The following is a 14,687-nucleotide window of genomic DNA, read 5'->3' on the forward strand; positions in this document are numbered from 1 at the left end:
GCATGCATAATCAAGGTACTTTGAAAATTTCAATTGGTATCAGAGCGTGGTTCACTCAATCTGAGTGTGATCCGTTCCCCTGGAAGATCATGGCAACATTGTCATCACCACCTTAATTCGATAGTGATAACTATGCCTACTAGCAGGTAAGAATGAGAGCATTTTTAAAATCGCTTGATGAGAAAGTATTGTTAACCATGGAATCAGGATGGACAAGGCCCATATCACTTGTAGAAGAATGGACCAAAGAACAATCTAGCAGCTGCAATTGGAACAACAAAGGTCTAAATGCCATTTTCATGGTAGTTTCTCCTAATGAATTCAAGAGAATCTCTATATATGAGAATACTAAGGATACTTGGGATATTTTGGAAACTACTCATGAAGGGACGAGAATGGTGAAAAATTCCAAATTGTAGACATTGACCTCAAAGTTTGAGAAGATAAAATGGTGGATGATGAGAGTTTTAATGAGTTTTATGCTAAACTAAATGACATTGTAAACTCTGTGTACAATCTCAGTGAGAATGTGAGGGAGGCATGAGTTGTGAGGAAAATTCTAAGATCCTTGCCTAAAAGGTTCCGACCTAATGTGACAGCTATTGAAGAAAGTAAGGATTTAGACACAATTTGGATAGAAGAACTGGTAGACTCTTTGCAAACCTATGAATCTACTCTTCCACAACAAAAGAAAGGTAAGTCCATCGCACTCAAAACTACTAAAGAAGAAAACCCTCATCTGACCATGGAGAATAAGAAGAACAATTTGCAGATATTGCTTTCTGATGTTGCCACAGAAGTTTCTGATCATGAATTAAGTGTGCAGGAAGCATATAAGGATTTATGTAAGGAGTTCATGAAAATTCAAAAGGTAAATAAGAAGTTGTACAAGAATCTAACCACCATAGAGAATGAGAAGAACAATTTGGTGGAGGCACTGAAACTGACAGAACTGGAATTAACAAATATGCGTGACCAAAAAGAGGTGGTGGAAAAGGAGTTGGCAGCGTGTCAGGAATTCAAAGAAAAAACTCCCACTCAAAATTTAAATGAACTACTAAAGGTTCAAAGAAATAGTTCCGATCGCATAGGGTTGAAATACATACTTCTAAAGATTTATATCATAAAGCATCCACTGCCTACATCCAAATGTATCACCTTTGTAAAAGGAATTAATACAGAAAATATCTCAAAAAATTTTGTTAACAAAGGCAAGTCAATGATGATTTCTCTAGGTAAATCCAAAGATATGGTTGTTCCTACTTGTCATTTTTGTGGAATAATCGGACACATCAAAACAAATTACTTTAGACTTAGAAAAGAAAAAGACAAAGACAAGAGAAAGAAGTTTTTGAGTAAGGATAAGAATCTAGAATTTAAAGTAGACAAATTGAGCAATCGAGTAAACATTCTAGGTAAGAAACTTTGTGAATTATCTTAATTATGTTTTCCAAAAAATTTAAAGAATATGGATATCAAGACCAAGTGGATAGTAAAAGAAAAAACCGTATGTCTAATAGCACACACAACACTCAAAGCAATGGAAACTCACATGTGGTATTTGGATAGTGCTTGCTCTAGACATATGACAGGAGACAAAGGGTTGTTTAAGATGATTGAGTCCACCAGTGGAGGATCTGTAACTTTCGATGATAGAAGTACAGCGACAATGGAAGGAAAGGGAAGTATAGATGTTCCTGATTTACCTACTCTTGATAGTGTTCTTTTTGTTAATGGCCTCAAGGCCAATCTGTTAAGTATTAATCAGTTTTGTAATGATCATCTTTCTGTGCAGTTCTCAAATGATGAATGCAAAGTCTACAATAGTGCTGGAAAATGGATCTTGAAAGGCACTAGAACTGCTGACAACTGTTATGGAGTCACTCCTATGGACACAGTACATTGTCACATAATACAGCTGGATGAAATTGAGTTGTGGCACTTCCATCTAGGTCATATCAACTGCAAAAAATCTCTAAGAAGGAAGTTGTACGTGGACTACCTAAGATGTTAAAAAATAAGAAGATGGTGTGCAGAGCTTGTCAGGAATGAAAGCATACCAAAGCACAACACAAGAAAATAGTTGATATTCTGACCTCAAGACCACTTGAGCTATTACACATGGATTTGATGGGTCCTACTCAGAATGAGAGCCTCGACGAAAAGAGGTATATAATGGTGATCATGGATGACTACTCAAGATATACATGGATCATTCTGTTAAGAGACAAGTCAAAAACCTTCGATCTTGCAAAGGAACTATTCAGACGACTACAAACAGAGAAGAATTCCTCTATCTCTCGTATTCGTAGTGATCAATGTAAAGAATTTGAAATACTAACTTCTCTTCTTTTTGTGATGAACAGGGGATACATTAAGAGTTCTCAGCTCCAATCACTCCACAACAAAATGAAATTGGGGAAAAGAAAAATAGAGCAATACAAAAGATGGCTCACACCATGTTGAGTAGCAAAAAGTTGGCTTTATACTTTTGGGGAGAAGCTGTCAACACTGCTGGACACATTTTGAACCGTGCTGTCTTTCATCCAGGCACCAAACTCACCCCTTATGAGTTATGGAATGTGAAGAAACCCATGGTAAAGTACTTTAAAGTGTTCGGGAGTACTTGCTACATTTTGGGAGACAGAGAGAATACCTAGAGTATCCATAAATTTGATAGCAGGAATGATAAAGGAATATTGCTGGGATACTCATTGAACAATAAGGCGTACAGAGTTTACAATCTATAGACTAAGACAGTAATAGAGTCAGTAAATGTAGTTATGGATGACAATTCCAAGGAGATGACCACTAAGGAAGTTGAAAACCTTATAGAGGAGTTGGCTGAGGGTTTGGTAGAACACTTGAACAACATATATTCACAAGCATTGAGATTTTGAAGATCTAGGTAAAATTTCAAGAGATCGTGTAAGAGAAATTCTTGAGGGAATGATTTTCCAAAAAAGCTCAATATGTGAGATTGAGTGAGAGCATACTCCAAGGGGGAGTTGTAGTGTTTGAGTTCAACCACTGGAGGTTCCAACAGGAAAAACAAAGATTGAAAAGTGTCAGAAGTTCTAACTACCTATTGCAGTAGAAGACAAGCGGGTCAAATGTCTTGGGTAAACATGTCTGTTGACAAAGGTTTTGTAAACATTTTACTTGTAATCTTTTCAGTCAATAAAATTGGTTTTCCTGGGTTTGGTTGCTCCGTAGGGTTTTACTTTTGAAAAATTTCTTCAAAGGGTTTCCTTCGTAACCAAATAGTGTGTTAAAGTTATTAATATATATTGGTTACTAATCGGTGCTAATAGTTTGTGTTGAGAGTTAGAGTGCTTAATCAGGGGTACTTTAGAAATTTCATATACAAAAATTGAGACTGTAAGATTCATGTCTTTTCATTTAGTCCTAATTAAAAAAAGCGTATCAATTAAAAAAATGACTAATTATGTCAATCTCCCAAGTTGAAATACTCAATTACATGTAATACCGATTTCTCATTCAAAATTTGTACAAAGTCTATACATAGAAAATAAGATAGTGACATAATATATATACACACACACACGGAGGCATGGGAAATTAAAACATATAAACTTGACAAGTATATTGTCCTCGATGCCATAACTTGTTAATTACAAGTTTAATGTTTTAGCCTCAGACTAATAACAATCGTCAAATGCATGTATGGGTTTTTGTTTTGTCTCCACTTCTCTCTAAAACAATATATTCTCACTCTAACTTTTTGATATATGACATACCATTAATATGGAAGCACACTTATACATCACATATTTATATAAAAAAGATATTTGTGTTCTAATAATTTTTATAATGGTAATATCTCAAATTTAGCTCGTCCAAATAATGCCAACTTTATATATTACCTTCTCTCTCCCCCTATGATTAGTAATATTCTTTCTCAAACTCTCCTCCATTAAGAAGAAAAAAAATCCAACCCCATGAGAGGAGGAAAGAGCTTATGATCAAGACCTATAACCAGCTTCTCCCTCTCTCCCCTCCCCCACAAGACCCATTTTGCCATTATCTTCATCAGCCATCGATATACTAGTATATACATTTTGTATTTAGTTACAAGTTGCATGTGTGCACCAAATGTGAATTTCCAATTCTGTGTGAGATCCATACACCACTATACTTCTTACTCCATTACCCACACGAGCCTCAACCTATGTTTCCCAATTGCTAATCAACCTATTTTGACCATTAATGTTCTAGACCTCTTGGTGTGTGAGACCATACGTCGGTGTAGTGGTGCAAGCAGTAGGGGTGGATGGCCGGCCCCACTCTGCCCCCCCTCCACTAATTCATTCCCACCTGAGTGATGTGGGGGCCTCATCTATCATATGTGGGTGGCAATGTATTTGCTAACATCTATGAGCCTAACAGAAGGGGTAGGTTGGACATGGGCCTATCTGTTTATTCCTCCATCCACCAGCTTACACACACACACAGACTTATAATGAAACAACATCATTTTGGGTATCCTCAAATAACGTCATTTCATTAAGCCTAACTAATGTTCCCCCCTCATCCTCGTGTCAAGTCCTAGACTCAGAACACTCTCTTTGACCTCTCTCTCTCTCTCTCTCTCTCACACCCTGTCGCACGTCACTCTCCTCTCGAATCTCAGCCTCTCTCGTCGTCGCTGTCCACAACTCACGTAATCTCCAGTCATCGAACCTCATTCTCTCTCTCCATCTTTATAAGTATTCTGAAACCCCTCTTTATTTTTTTTCACTGGATTGGATTATGGAGGATTGATCAAGGGATTTAAAGGATGTGATTGTGCTTTGTCTCTATGGAGGATTGGATTATGTATATTGATTAAATGGTTGATTGTACTTTGTCACTTTGGGTCAAAGTTAGGGTTTCAATCTGAAGCCCTAAATCAGTTTAAGGGTTCAAATTGAACCCGTAGATGAATTTATGTGATGTCCCCAGTCCCTAGTTGGAATTGGACGATGACTGAAGCATCGGGACATGTAACATGAAGCTACATATCCATCGTACATGACAGTTAAGATGCATGCTCCTAAATATTTTTAGCGGTATGCAATAAATCGCAACAGAATAGGTCATCTCATAAAATGTTTTACCAGAATAAAACTAATATCCCAACTTCATTCATAGCTTTTTAAAATCAAACTTCTTAGTAATGGAGTATCAAACTCCTTGTTACACATTAACATAACAAGTTTTGTCTAAAAAGCCTTAACAAAGGAAATCATTAAGGCATCCTTCTAATCTCAGCTATCTTCAAGTAGGTCATGACTGAACCTGTTCATTCTCTAAGTTGAGCACATCCTTGGCCTTGATCATCATCCTAACTCACTACTCCTGGTCCTGTCACAACTTCTATCATTCCAGGTGAGGAATGGTAGTGGAAACTACCACAATTAGATTTCGAGAAATCTCAGCAAATAAGCACACAACATACACTAATTAATATAAGCATACAAGTGGCAAATCATGATATGCATGAGTACACATGTGCGTGACACATGATGTGACTGAAGACTTGATTTCTGCACTTGACTTTTTTTAAAAGACATGTAATAGAATCCTTTGACTTTTTGAAAAAACATACTGTTGTCATCATTCATATCTTGTTTAATCACGTGATCCGGAACATATCATATCATATCACATGATTCACATCATGTGATCCATAACATATCATGTAGGCACGTGGCCTCGTTCTTATAACACTTGTGGACACATCACAGCTCCCATATGCACTGCGTGTTCCTGCTAGTTACCGCACCACCAACGGTCCGTGCACTGTGATAAATATGTCTTAAACATATTCCTATCGTAGTAACATAACAATACTTCATTGAGTTACTTGCCTTAGTCATAACACCCACTAGTTTAAAGTGCTACCTCACTCAAGTATCCTTTAAAAAGAATCCATTCGAGGCACACCAACGGTTGTTTGTCAACTCAGGAGTAACCACTCCATTCTTAAGTGGTCATAATAGACGAGCTACTCTTTCAGCTTATGGAGGATTCCAAGAATATTTTAAATTTTTGGAACCTTGGTTTAACATTCCTTCTCGCCACAAAGATATTATTAAATTAAACAATGTAAAGAAAGATTTGTTTTAAGAAACCAATTGAGTAGTTAAAGAGTTTGCCTCACCACCGATATACAAACATCAGTCCAAAACTTGAACTATATCTTTAACTACCCGTTTTGTAGACTATGAATTGCAATTAAAGAAAAATCCTCTCAAGTTTTGTTTAATTGTCAATCACAAAGGTGAGACCATTGAGAAGGCCTTAGAGGCAACAATAAAGGAGTTAGTGTTGGAGCAGGTTGTGACAATAACGATTGATAATGCCCCGTCTGACAATACTGTTGTGACGACCAAGATTTTTGTTAACCTTTTTATTCATTTTATTGTGGATTGATAATTTGGGCCAAGAGAGAACCCATTGAGAAATTGGGTTGGTTCGGCCTTATAGTGAAACTAGGGTTTGGAGCCCATGGAATTAGGGCACATGCCTATCCTAGGGGAAAAATATCTTTCTTTCCATGTGTCATACATGCAAGTAGGGTATAGTTTCTAGAGGAAGATGAAGAGGCATGAAAGTTGGTACTTGAGGGAAGCCCAAAGGGTATGCACAGCAACCATAGGGAAAAGATTTGGTTTTACCATTTGTCATACATGCTAAAAGGGAAAGTGAAGAGTCTTGTATTGGGAAAGGGCAAGATCTTGTCGGGAAGAAAAGGCTACAAGCCTACTAGGGTTTTTAGAAGGAATCTTATAGAGGATCCCTTGAGATGGATGGCTAGGGTAAGGAAATTGGTGCAAATTGCCACCCTTGTGACTAATCACATAATGTCCAAGACATTAGTGGAAGAAAATCTCTTTGGGAAAGATGGGTGTTTCGGCCACCCTCCTCACACCCACACTCCTCACATGCCACTTGGCACACATGCACACATGTAGGAGATTGAGGAAATCCTAGTTAGATAAAAAGACTATTTTTCCATGAGATTCATTGAACCAAGATACAACATGAAGGACAAAAGTGGAATGGAGGTTTCAATTTTGGAGTAGGGGATGCCACTTGTCTAAAAGTTCTATTGTATTCCCAACACAATCAAATGATGGGGAAGGGGAGAAGGCCTTAGGGTGAGGTGCCACTTAGTATCCATGCAAATGAGTTTGGGTTGTGCAAGAAGCCTTTCATGTCTATAAAAAGGGGAGGGTGCCAAAAAACACATTCTTTTAGTCACATAGAGGTTTTCTTTTGTGAAGCATTCGGCCACCAGATTTCTCTCTACTTTCCATCACTTTCTCACCATCTAAACTCCATTCATGTTGCTCTCTTCTCTTTCAAATATCATGTTGAGGGCAAGTAAGGCTAGAAGATACTTCTAAGGAGAGGATCACATAATGTATGAAGCCAAAACCACACTTCCATTTCGTCTCACATACATGGCCATGAGAGGCAAGTTTTGGTTTTTAGTAAGTTCATCATGAACTTATGCTCTCACACACACATATTTGAGCTAGAGGAAGTTAGCTCAAATATGTGTCCACACAGGAGTGTCTAAAATGGAGTGGTAACCCCTAGGTCAATGAAAGTATAGTTAGTGGACCTCGAATAAAAGATAAGATACCGGAGTGGGATTGCACCTAAAACTAGTGGGTGCCTACGGTGAATGTGAAAAGTGAACTGTCGTAATATAAATGATTAAAAGTAAGACATAGTCACCTTGGTCAAAGTGGGCCAATGGTTGATGCAGTAACTAGTAGAAAACACAATGTGCATAGGGGAGCCATGAGGTATCCATTTATATGTTAAAAGTCAAAGATTAAGGCCTTGAGCTTCAAGTCATGTTATGCTATGTTATATGAATAAGAACTCGAGCTCACATACATGTTTCAATGAATAAGTATGAAATGACGAAAAAGGTATTTTACAAAAAAGTTATGAAAATTTATGATGCATGTGGTATTTTCAAAAGTCAAATGCATATGTAAAGTTTTATGTCCATGCATTCATTTTGAGTTTGCTTACATATGCTTACGATATCTGTTACATGTTATTTGTTTACTTACTGAGATTTCTTGAAATCTCACTATGGTAGTTTTCACTACCATTCCTCTACCTAGAATTGTAAAAGTTGTGACAGTAACGTAAGAAGATAGTCATGGGGAAATGCAAGAGACTGGCTCTCTAGATCCCTAATGAGACTTCAAAGAGATGTAAGGTCTCTCTGGAGCTGTCTATTTTGGAAATGTTAAAAGCAACCAACCGATTCACTACTGAAGTGTTGTAGCTTTTTGAGCGGTTGAGGACGATTATGAATTAGAGCAAGGCCAAGTAGAATCAACCTCACTAAAGGACTTTTGTTATGGGACCCTTTTGAAGATGGATGAATTGTTTTGAAGACACTTGATGTGATGGTCCCATGTTTTGTGAGTTTCTTTCCAAGAAATTAAGTCTTTTGATGGTTATTATGAAAATTTATGTTTTGGGATATGTGCTTCGGTACCATGATATCTGTCTTGTTTTAATTGACCTAAGTAGAATTTTCATTGAGATATACTACATACTATTAGATCAAATAGGTGCATTGCGTCTTAACTGTCATGACAAGGGGTATGCAGCCTTGTATTACATGTCTCAACTCTTCAGTCACCATTCATTCCCAAACAGAGGCTAGGGGAGTCATTGAGCGGTGGTATTAGAGCAGTTACGTATTTGGGTAAACCACATGTTATCCTAGGAATACATGGTACCTGATGCTAGGATTGAAATCTAATAGTTATAAGCTTGAACTTTATAACTATAGATTTGAATCCTTAAGGAGGCACGATCGGAGGATAAGTATGCAGTTTGAACTCAATTCTAAAGTGAAGAAAGAGCAAGTCTCTACTTTTAGGAGGAGCTGATAAGCATTGGTTTTGTGCATTTTAGGAGGAAATGACTCAATGGTGCACAGACAACGTGATGATGTTTCTCCAAGGTCGCAAGATCAAGAGGCCAGGAACCCTCCATTGGAAGGAGGTCAGGCAATCACATAAACTATACAGCAAATGACTGAAGTAGTGAGATACCAAATGGAGCAAAAGCAGAATGTGAGGCAAAAGCAGCCTAGAGGTGAGAATCGAGGATGCCCGTTTGAGAGATTTATGGTATATAGGTATCCGAACTTTATGGGTACAGAAGGAGCTCTAAGAGTTAACAACTGGCTTATCGACTTGGATAGGACATTTGACATCAGTGGATGTACAGAAGATTAGAAGGTCCAATATGCCAAACACTTACTTCAGGGTAAGGCTGGCATATGGTGGGATACAAAAAGGCAGCTTCTAGCGCAAGAGCTGGGAGATGTCGCCACTCTCGCTTGGGAGCATTTTAAGAAGGAATTTGATAGTCATTTCTTTCTAGAAACAACCAAACAGTATTAGAATTTGCAAACCCGATTCAAGGTAATATCACATTCGAACAATACGCAGCTCGATTCATGAAGCTAGGAAGATTTGCCCCTCATTTGGTCAGTATGGAGAAAATGCAAGCTAGGAAGTTTTGAGACGAACTACAACCAAGGATACAAAATCAGGTTGCCTACTTGTGGATTGAGAATTTTCAAGAGTTAGTGAACATTGCTTTGATAGTAGAGGCGGAGCAGTAGAGTTTGATTTCTCAAGTTTATAATGATCGCAAGAGAGGAATGTCCTACTCTCTGGGAAAGAATATAGGGAAGAAAAAGATCCCCTATACTTTGGATAAAGGGAAAGGGAAGATAGTGGGTAATGTGGTGCCTATTATGCCACCACCATGTCATGGTTGCAGGTGAAGACACAATGGTGAATGTTGTTTCACCATGGGAGTGTGTTTTAGATGCGGTAAGACTGACCATATGATTTGAGAGTGTCCACATAATACGAAGAGAGGAGCAACAAGACCAGGAAGCAAATGAAAGACCCCCGTAAAGGATAAAGTCTATGCAATCACTTCAGGAAAAGTGGACTTGAGCAAGCAATAGATGCTAGAGTAATCATTGGTAACATTCCAACCCTACTATAGTTGGTAGCCTGTGTTTGTTAAGAATTCCTAAGTAACCTTAGTTACCCTTCTAGGTAAGGTTAAGTTGATGCAACAATTGGCTTTTGCTCTATTTGATTCTAGAGCATCACGTTCTTTTGTGTCATATGATTGCTTGAGAAGATGTAAGTTGAGTGTGGAGTCCTTGTCTCATAAAGTTTTAGTAGCTATTCCGGATGGGAAGATGGTTAGATGCACTTGCATAGTTAGGGATTGTCCGTTGGAAGTCACAGGATTGACCCTGACTGTGGATTTGATCGTCTTCCATTTAATGGAATTTGATTTTATCTTAGGAATGGATTGGCTATCTAGGCACTATACCAAGATAGATTGCCAAAGAAGGAAGGTTATTTTTGAGTTACCCTCGAAGGACAAAATTTGTTACATGGGGAAGTGGTAAAGTCGATTCTGTCAACCTTAACGGTAGGATGAGTAAAGAAAACTTTGAAGGAAGAAGCCGTTGCATATCTAGTGGTTATAACTAGTGCAAGAGAGGAACTTAAAGGAGTCGAACGGATTCCTATGATAGAAAAATTTCCTAAAGTTTTTGTCGATGATCTGCTTGGATTATCCCCAAACCAGAAAATGGTGTTTGTAATTCAGTTGTAGCCAGTTATGACCCTAGTGCACATGGCACCTTATCAAATGGCCTCGGCTGAATTAAAGGAGTTGAAGATTTAGATTGAGAAACTCCTCAAAAAAGGATTTATTTGCCCAAGTTCGTCCCCATGGGGTGCACCAATCGTATTTGTGAAAAAGAAGGATGGGATTATGAGGATGTGCATTAACTATTGGGATTTGAAACAGGTAACCATTAAGAATAAGTAACCCTTGCCATGGATGTTGGATCAGTTGCAAAGAGTATTTTCTAAGATAGACCTACAATCAGGGTATCATCAATTGAAGATTAAGGATCAAGATATACCTAAAACGGCCTTTTAGACTCATTATGCACACTTTGAATTTTCAGTAATGCCCTTCGGATTGATGAATGCCCTAGCAACATTCATGGATTTGATGAATCGGATATTTAGGCAGTATTTGGACAGCTTTGTAGCGGTGTTCATTGATGACATTCTGATTTGCTCCTAAAGTGATGAAGAACATAGGGAGCACTTGAGGATAGTGTTGAAGACTTTACAAGAACATCAGCTTTACGCTAAACTCAGCAAGTATGAGTTTTGGCTCAAAGATGTGAAATTTTTTAGACACGTTATATCCAGTGAAAGTGTGGTTGTATACCCCTTTCATCATTTTCTTTTAAAATGTTATTTATCGTGGTTTTAATCTTATTATGTCATCATCTCCTAATGTGACATTAAATAATTAAATAATTATTAAATTAACCTATGCCATAACGAAAAATAATAAAAGAATTATTAGTTTTAGTACAAAACAATTTCTTTTTTTTTTTTTTTTTGTTATAGTTTGGGGGTATGCTTGAATTATTTGACCACCCAAATTATAAGTGGCAATTGCCATTAGCATATATAAATAAATGTGGTCAAATAATTCAAGCAATACCGACAGAGCATGGAAAACGTGGAATATGAAACAATGCGCCACACTCTTTCTCAGGTCAACTAGCTAGCTAGTTGACATGATCTACGGGAATATCTATTAATTGATTGATGATTCCTATCCACTGGTAAACGTGGTTTCAACATTTGGATCAGACAATTTCTTGGAAGCCAACAAGCTGCAAGATTCAGATATCTTCCCACTTTGAAAAGTTGATAGCGTAATAAATTTTAATTCTTGTTGTATAAACACCGCTTAGTGGAATTTATTATAATTATATATAAAAAAACTCAAAAACAAAAGATTTTAATGCCAACTGATGTAACAAAATAAAAATAAGTTGCATATTAAAATTTTTTTCTTGAAGAAAAAGAAATGAAAGTATCTGAAAAATAAGCACCGGTTAACTATGTGTAAGTAACCGCGATATTACAGAATTATCTGGAATAGACTTGTAATGCAACTGGTATGGTAGTAACAAAGGGTGAGAACGTGGATTCTAACTTCATCCCGAAATAAAAAGAAACATAAAGAAAAAATGGTTGGATTATGCATAATTTTAGACAAAAAAAGTCAAGTCTCCTCCAAGACATCGAGGTTGAATTTGTCCAACATGCCACTGTTGATCGTGGAAACACTCATTATGTTGTGTTTGGCCCACCTCTACTAGTGTTAGTTGCTTCCCTTTCATCACAGTCCAAAAGCTTTCCAAGTTGAAATCGGACTGCATTTTCGATAACAAAACCTAAAAGCAGGCAATCCGATGAATCACAACCTTACAAAGGATATTGGCCTGCACAAATATTATTATAATATAAAATTATCTGACTTGTAGTTCAACTGGTACGGTAGTAACAAAGGATGAGATCGTGGATTCTAACTTCGCCCCCCAATTTATCTTGGCCACAAAGATCCAAGGCTCCAGAAAGTTAGAAACTACTTGGGCAGAAAATAACAAATTACTTTTACAGCTTAGGAAGCCTCAACACACTTTCCTCGACTGTCATAGAGTCCCAACTCTCTTCCTATATATCCAATTTTTTCTTCTTCTGGCCTTTATGAACTTTGTATTTGGGCAAACGTTTATTAGCCACGGCCAACGTGCCAAGCTCTCTGAGATACTCTTTCCTTACCTCTTCAACCAAGGCATCGGAGCCTCTGAGCCTTGGGCGCCTCTTTACATTGTTCTTGTATAAAACGTGTACTAATCGGAGGTAAAAAATCGGCAAGAGAACTAGCTAGCAAAGCAAGGGCTACGTACGGACGTACTCCTTTGTCTTTCTTTGTCGATCTTCGTTTGCATGACTTTTGCAGATATGGGAAGTCGAGATCAGAAAACTCGGAGAAACTTTCACCCAAACCTGCCTCGGCATCATCTTCAGCTGCATCACCAAGGGAAGAAGCAAGAGATGAGAGATGTGCCAAAAGGATGTTTGGCGATCAAGGTTGGTCAGGGTGAGGAGCAACAGAGATTTGTGGTGCCTGTTATATATTTCAACCACCCACTGTTCATGCAGCTCCTGAAGGACGCCGAGGAAGAGTACGGTTTTGATCAGAAGGGTACAATCACTATCCCTTGCCATGTAGAGGAGTTTAGGTACGTTCAGGGAATGATTGACAGGGAAAAATCCCTTCATCATCATGATCATATAATTGGGTGTTTTGGGCTTTGATCAAAACCTTGCTTTTTGGCACCTCAAATGCATGAATTTCGATGCTGCAATCTTTGGGGTTCTGCAGATTTGGAGTGTTTGTAGGTTTTGTATTTCCCAGAAAAATACAAACCCAGACAGTATAGTAACGTTGTTTGCTCCACATTCAATAAATGGGGTAGGTGACAGACAAATACCATACACATAGTGCAGCTCAGATAGGCATATACGCATAGAGAAATGTGTGTTATTGTGAGAGAGTGAGTGAGCATGGAACTCCACGTTGGAGAGCTTTCCGTCCGTTGATACCAAGGGTTTTTGTAGGGCATCATGTTAATCCACCTCCATATATAATCACAACAAATTAACAGTTTGTACCTTTCTCAGATTCATCATGTATTTAGTCCCTCATTTATTTTATGAGCAGGCATTGAGATGTATTTGGATTTTTCTTTTCTAATACCATATCCTTTGAAACTATCTTATTTATTTATATAATTAAAAAAATAGATATATCAATTAGCAGGTCATCATGCAATATTTATTAGAAAATGATAAGCTTACAATTCTTACCAGAGTCGTCCAGTGAGAATTCCTCCTTGCCCTAGTCCCTTTGTCCTCCCGCGCGATTGGCTGTTAATTATTCTCCTCTACATAATCGGGGCCATGTTCATTTCTCGGCTTTCTCCACATGTCAAACAGTAAGTCATCCTTGTTCGGTCCTTCCATCTCCTCTAGTATGGTGCAACGGTTCCCATTCACACCTTATTGGCATGTTCCGATAGTTAATTTCAGGTACTTGATGACGTATGTTACACTTTTTCCATATTGATGGCGTTAGGCGGCTCCTACCATGTCTCTTCATAGGGGTCACATTGCAGGATTCGTGCTAAGTCTGCAATCTTCGTGCAGCACGTGGGTTCCTAGGGTCTCGAGACACGAACTACCACCTTAGGCTTATATAAGCTTCCCCCCTTGTTGCTGGTAGTCCCTTAACTTCTTCTTGCATTTTCCGAGCGTCTTTTGCTCATTTTCTCTGAAGCTTTCCATGCCTGTCCTTCCCTTCTTCCTTACTCATGCATGGCACCCAAGAGCTCTACTCATGTTGCCCCAAAAAGCTCCAAGAACCCCAAACCTGCCAAGCCTGTGAATCCCCTTCTAAACTTAGCAAACATCGAACTTGCAAAAGCTCCCATGATAGCCTAGAGATATGAGAGCTCCTCGTGGTGGTCGGTACTGACTCCTAACGAGTCATTAAGGACTGATTATAAGGGGTCGGGTGCTGTTAACTTCAAGGTACCACCATCAAACTAGGGTGTCGTGGATCCTGAGGGATTCACGTTCAAGGTCGCCTTGTTCCTGCCATGTTCGCTAGTGGCATGCAACTACTGCTTTACCACCATGTTCATGATGTGTTGGACC

The 14,687-nt window shown here is 38.3% G+C and overlaps 1 protein-coding gene across 1 annotated transcript; it reads left to right on the forward strand.

Annotated features, from left to right (window-relative positions):
• Positions 1-12,491: 12,491 nt before the first annotated feature.
• On the forward strand, positions 12,492-13,745 carry LOC122294383 (auxin-responsive protein SAUR32-like). Its single transcript, XM_043103079.1, has one exon. It carries the CDS (start codon positions 12,915-12,917, stop codon positions 13,284-13,286), a length of 372 nt encoding a protein of 123 aa, XP_042959013.1. The 5' UTR covers positions 12,492-12,914; the 3' UTR covers positions 13,287-13,745.
• The last annotated feature ends 942 nt before the right edge of the window (positions 13,746-14,687 follow it).

Source organism: Carya illinoinensis, chromosome 2 (genome assembly GCF_018687715.1).
Source record: "Carya illinoinensis cultivar Pawnee chromosome 2, C.illinoinensisPawnee_v1, whole genome shotgun sequence".
NCBI classification, from domain to species: Eukaryota; Viridiplantae; Streptophyta; class Magnoliopsida; order Fagales; family Juglandaceae; genus Carya; species Carya illinoinensis.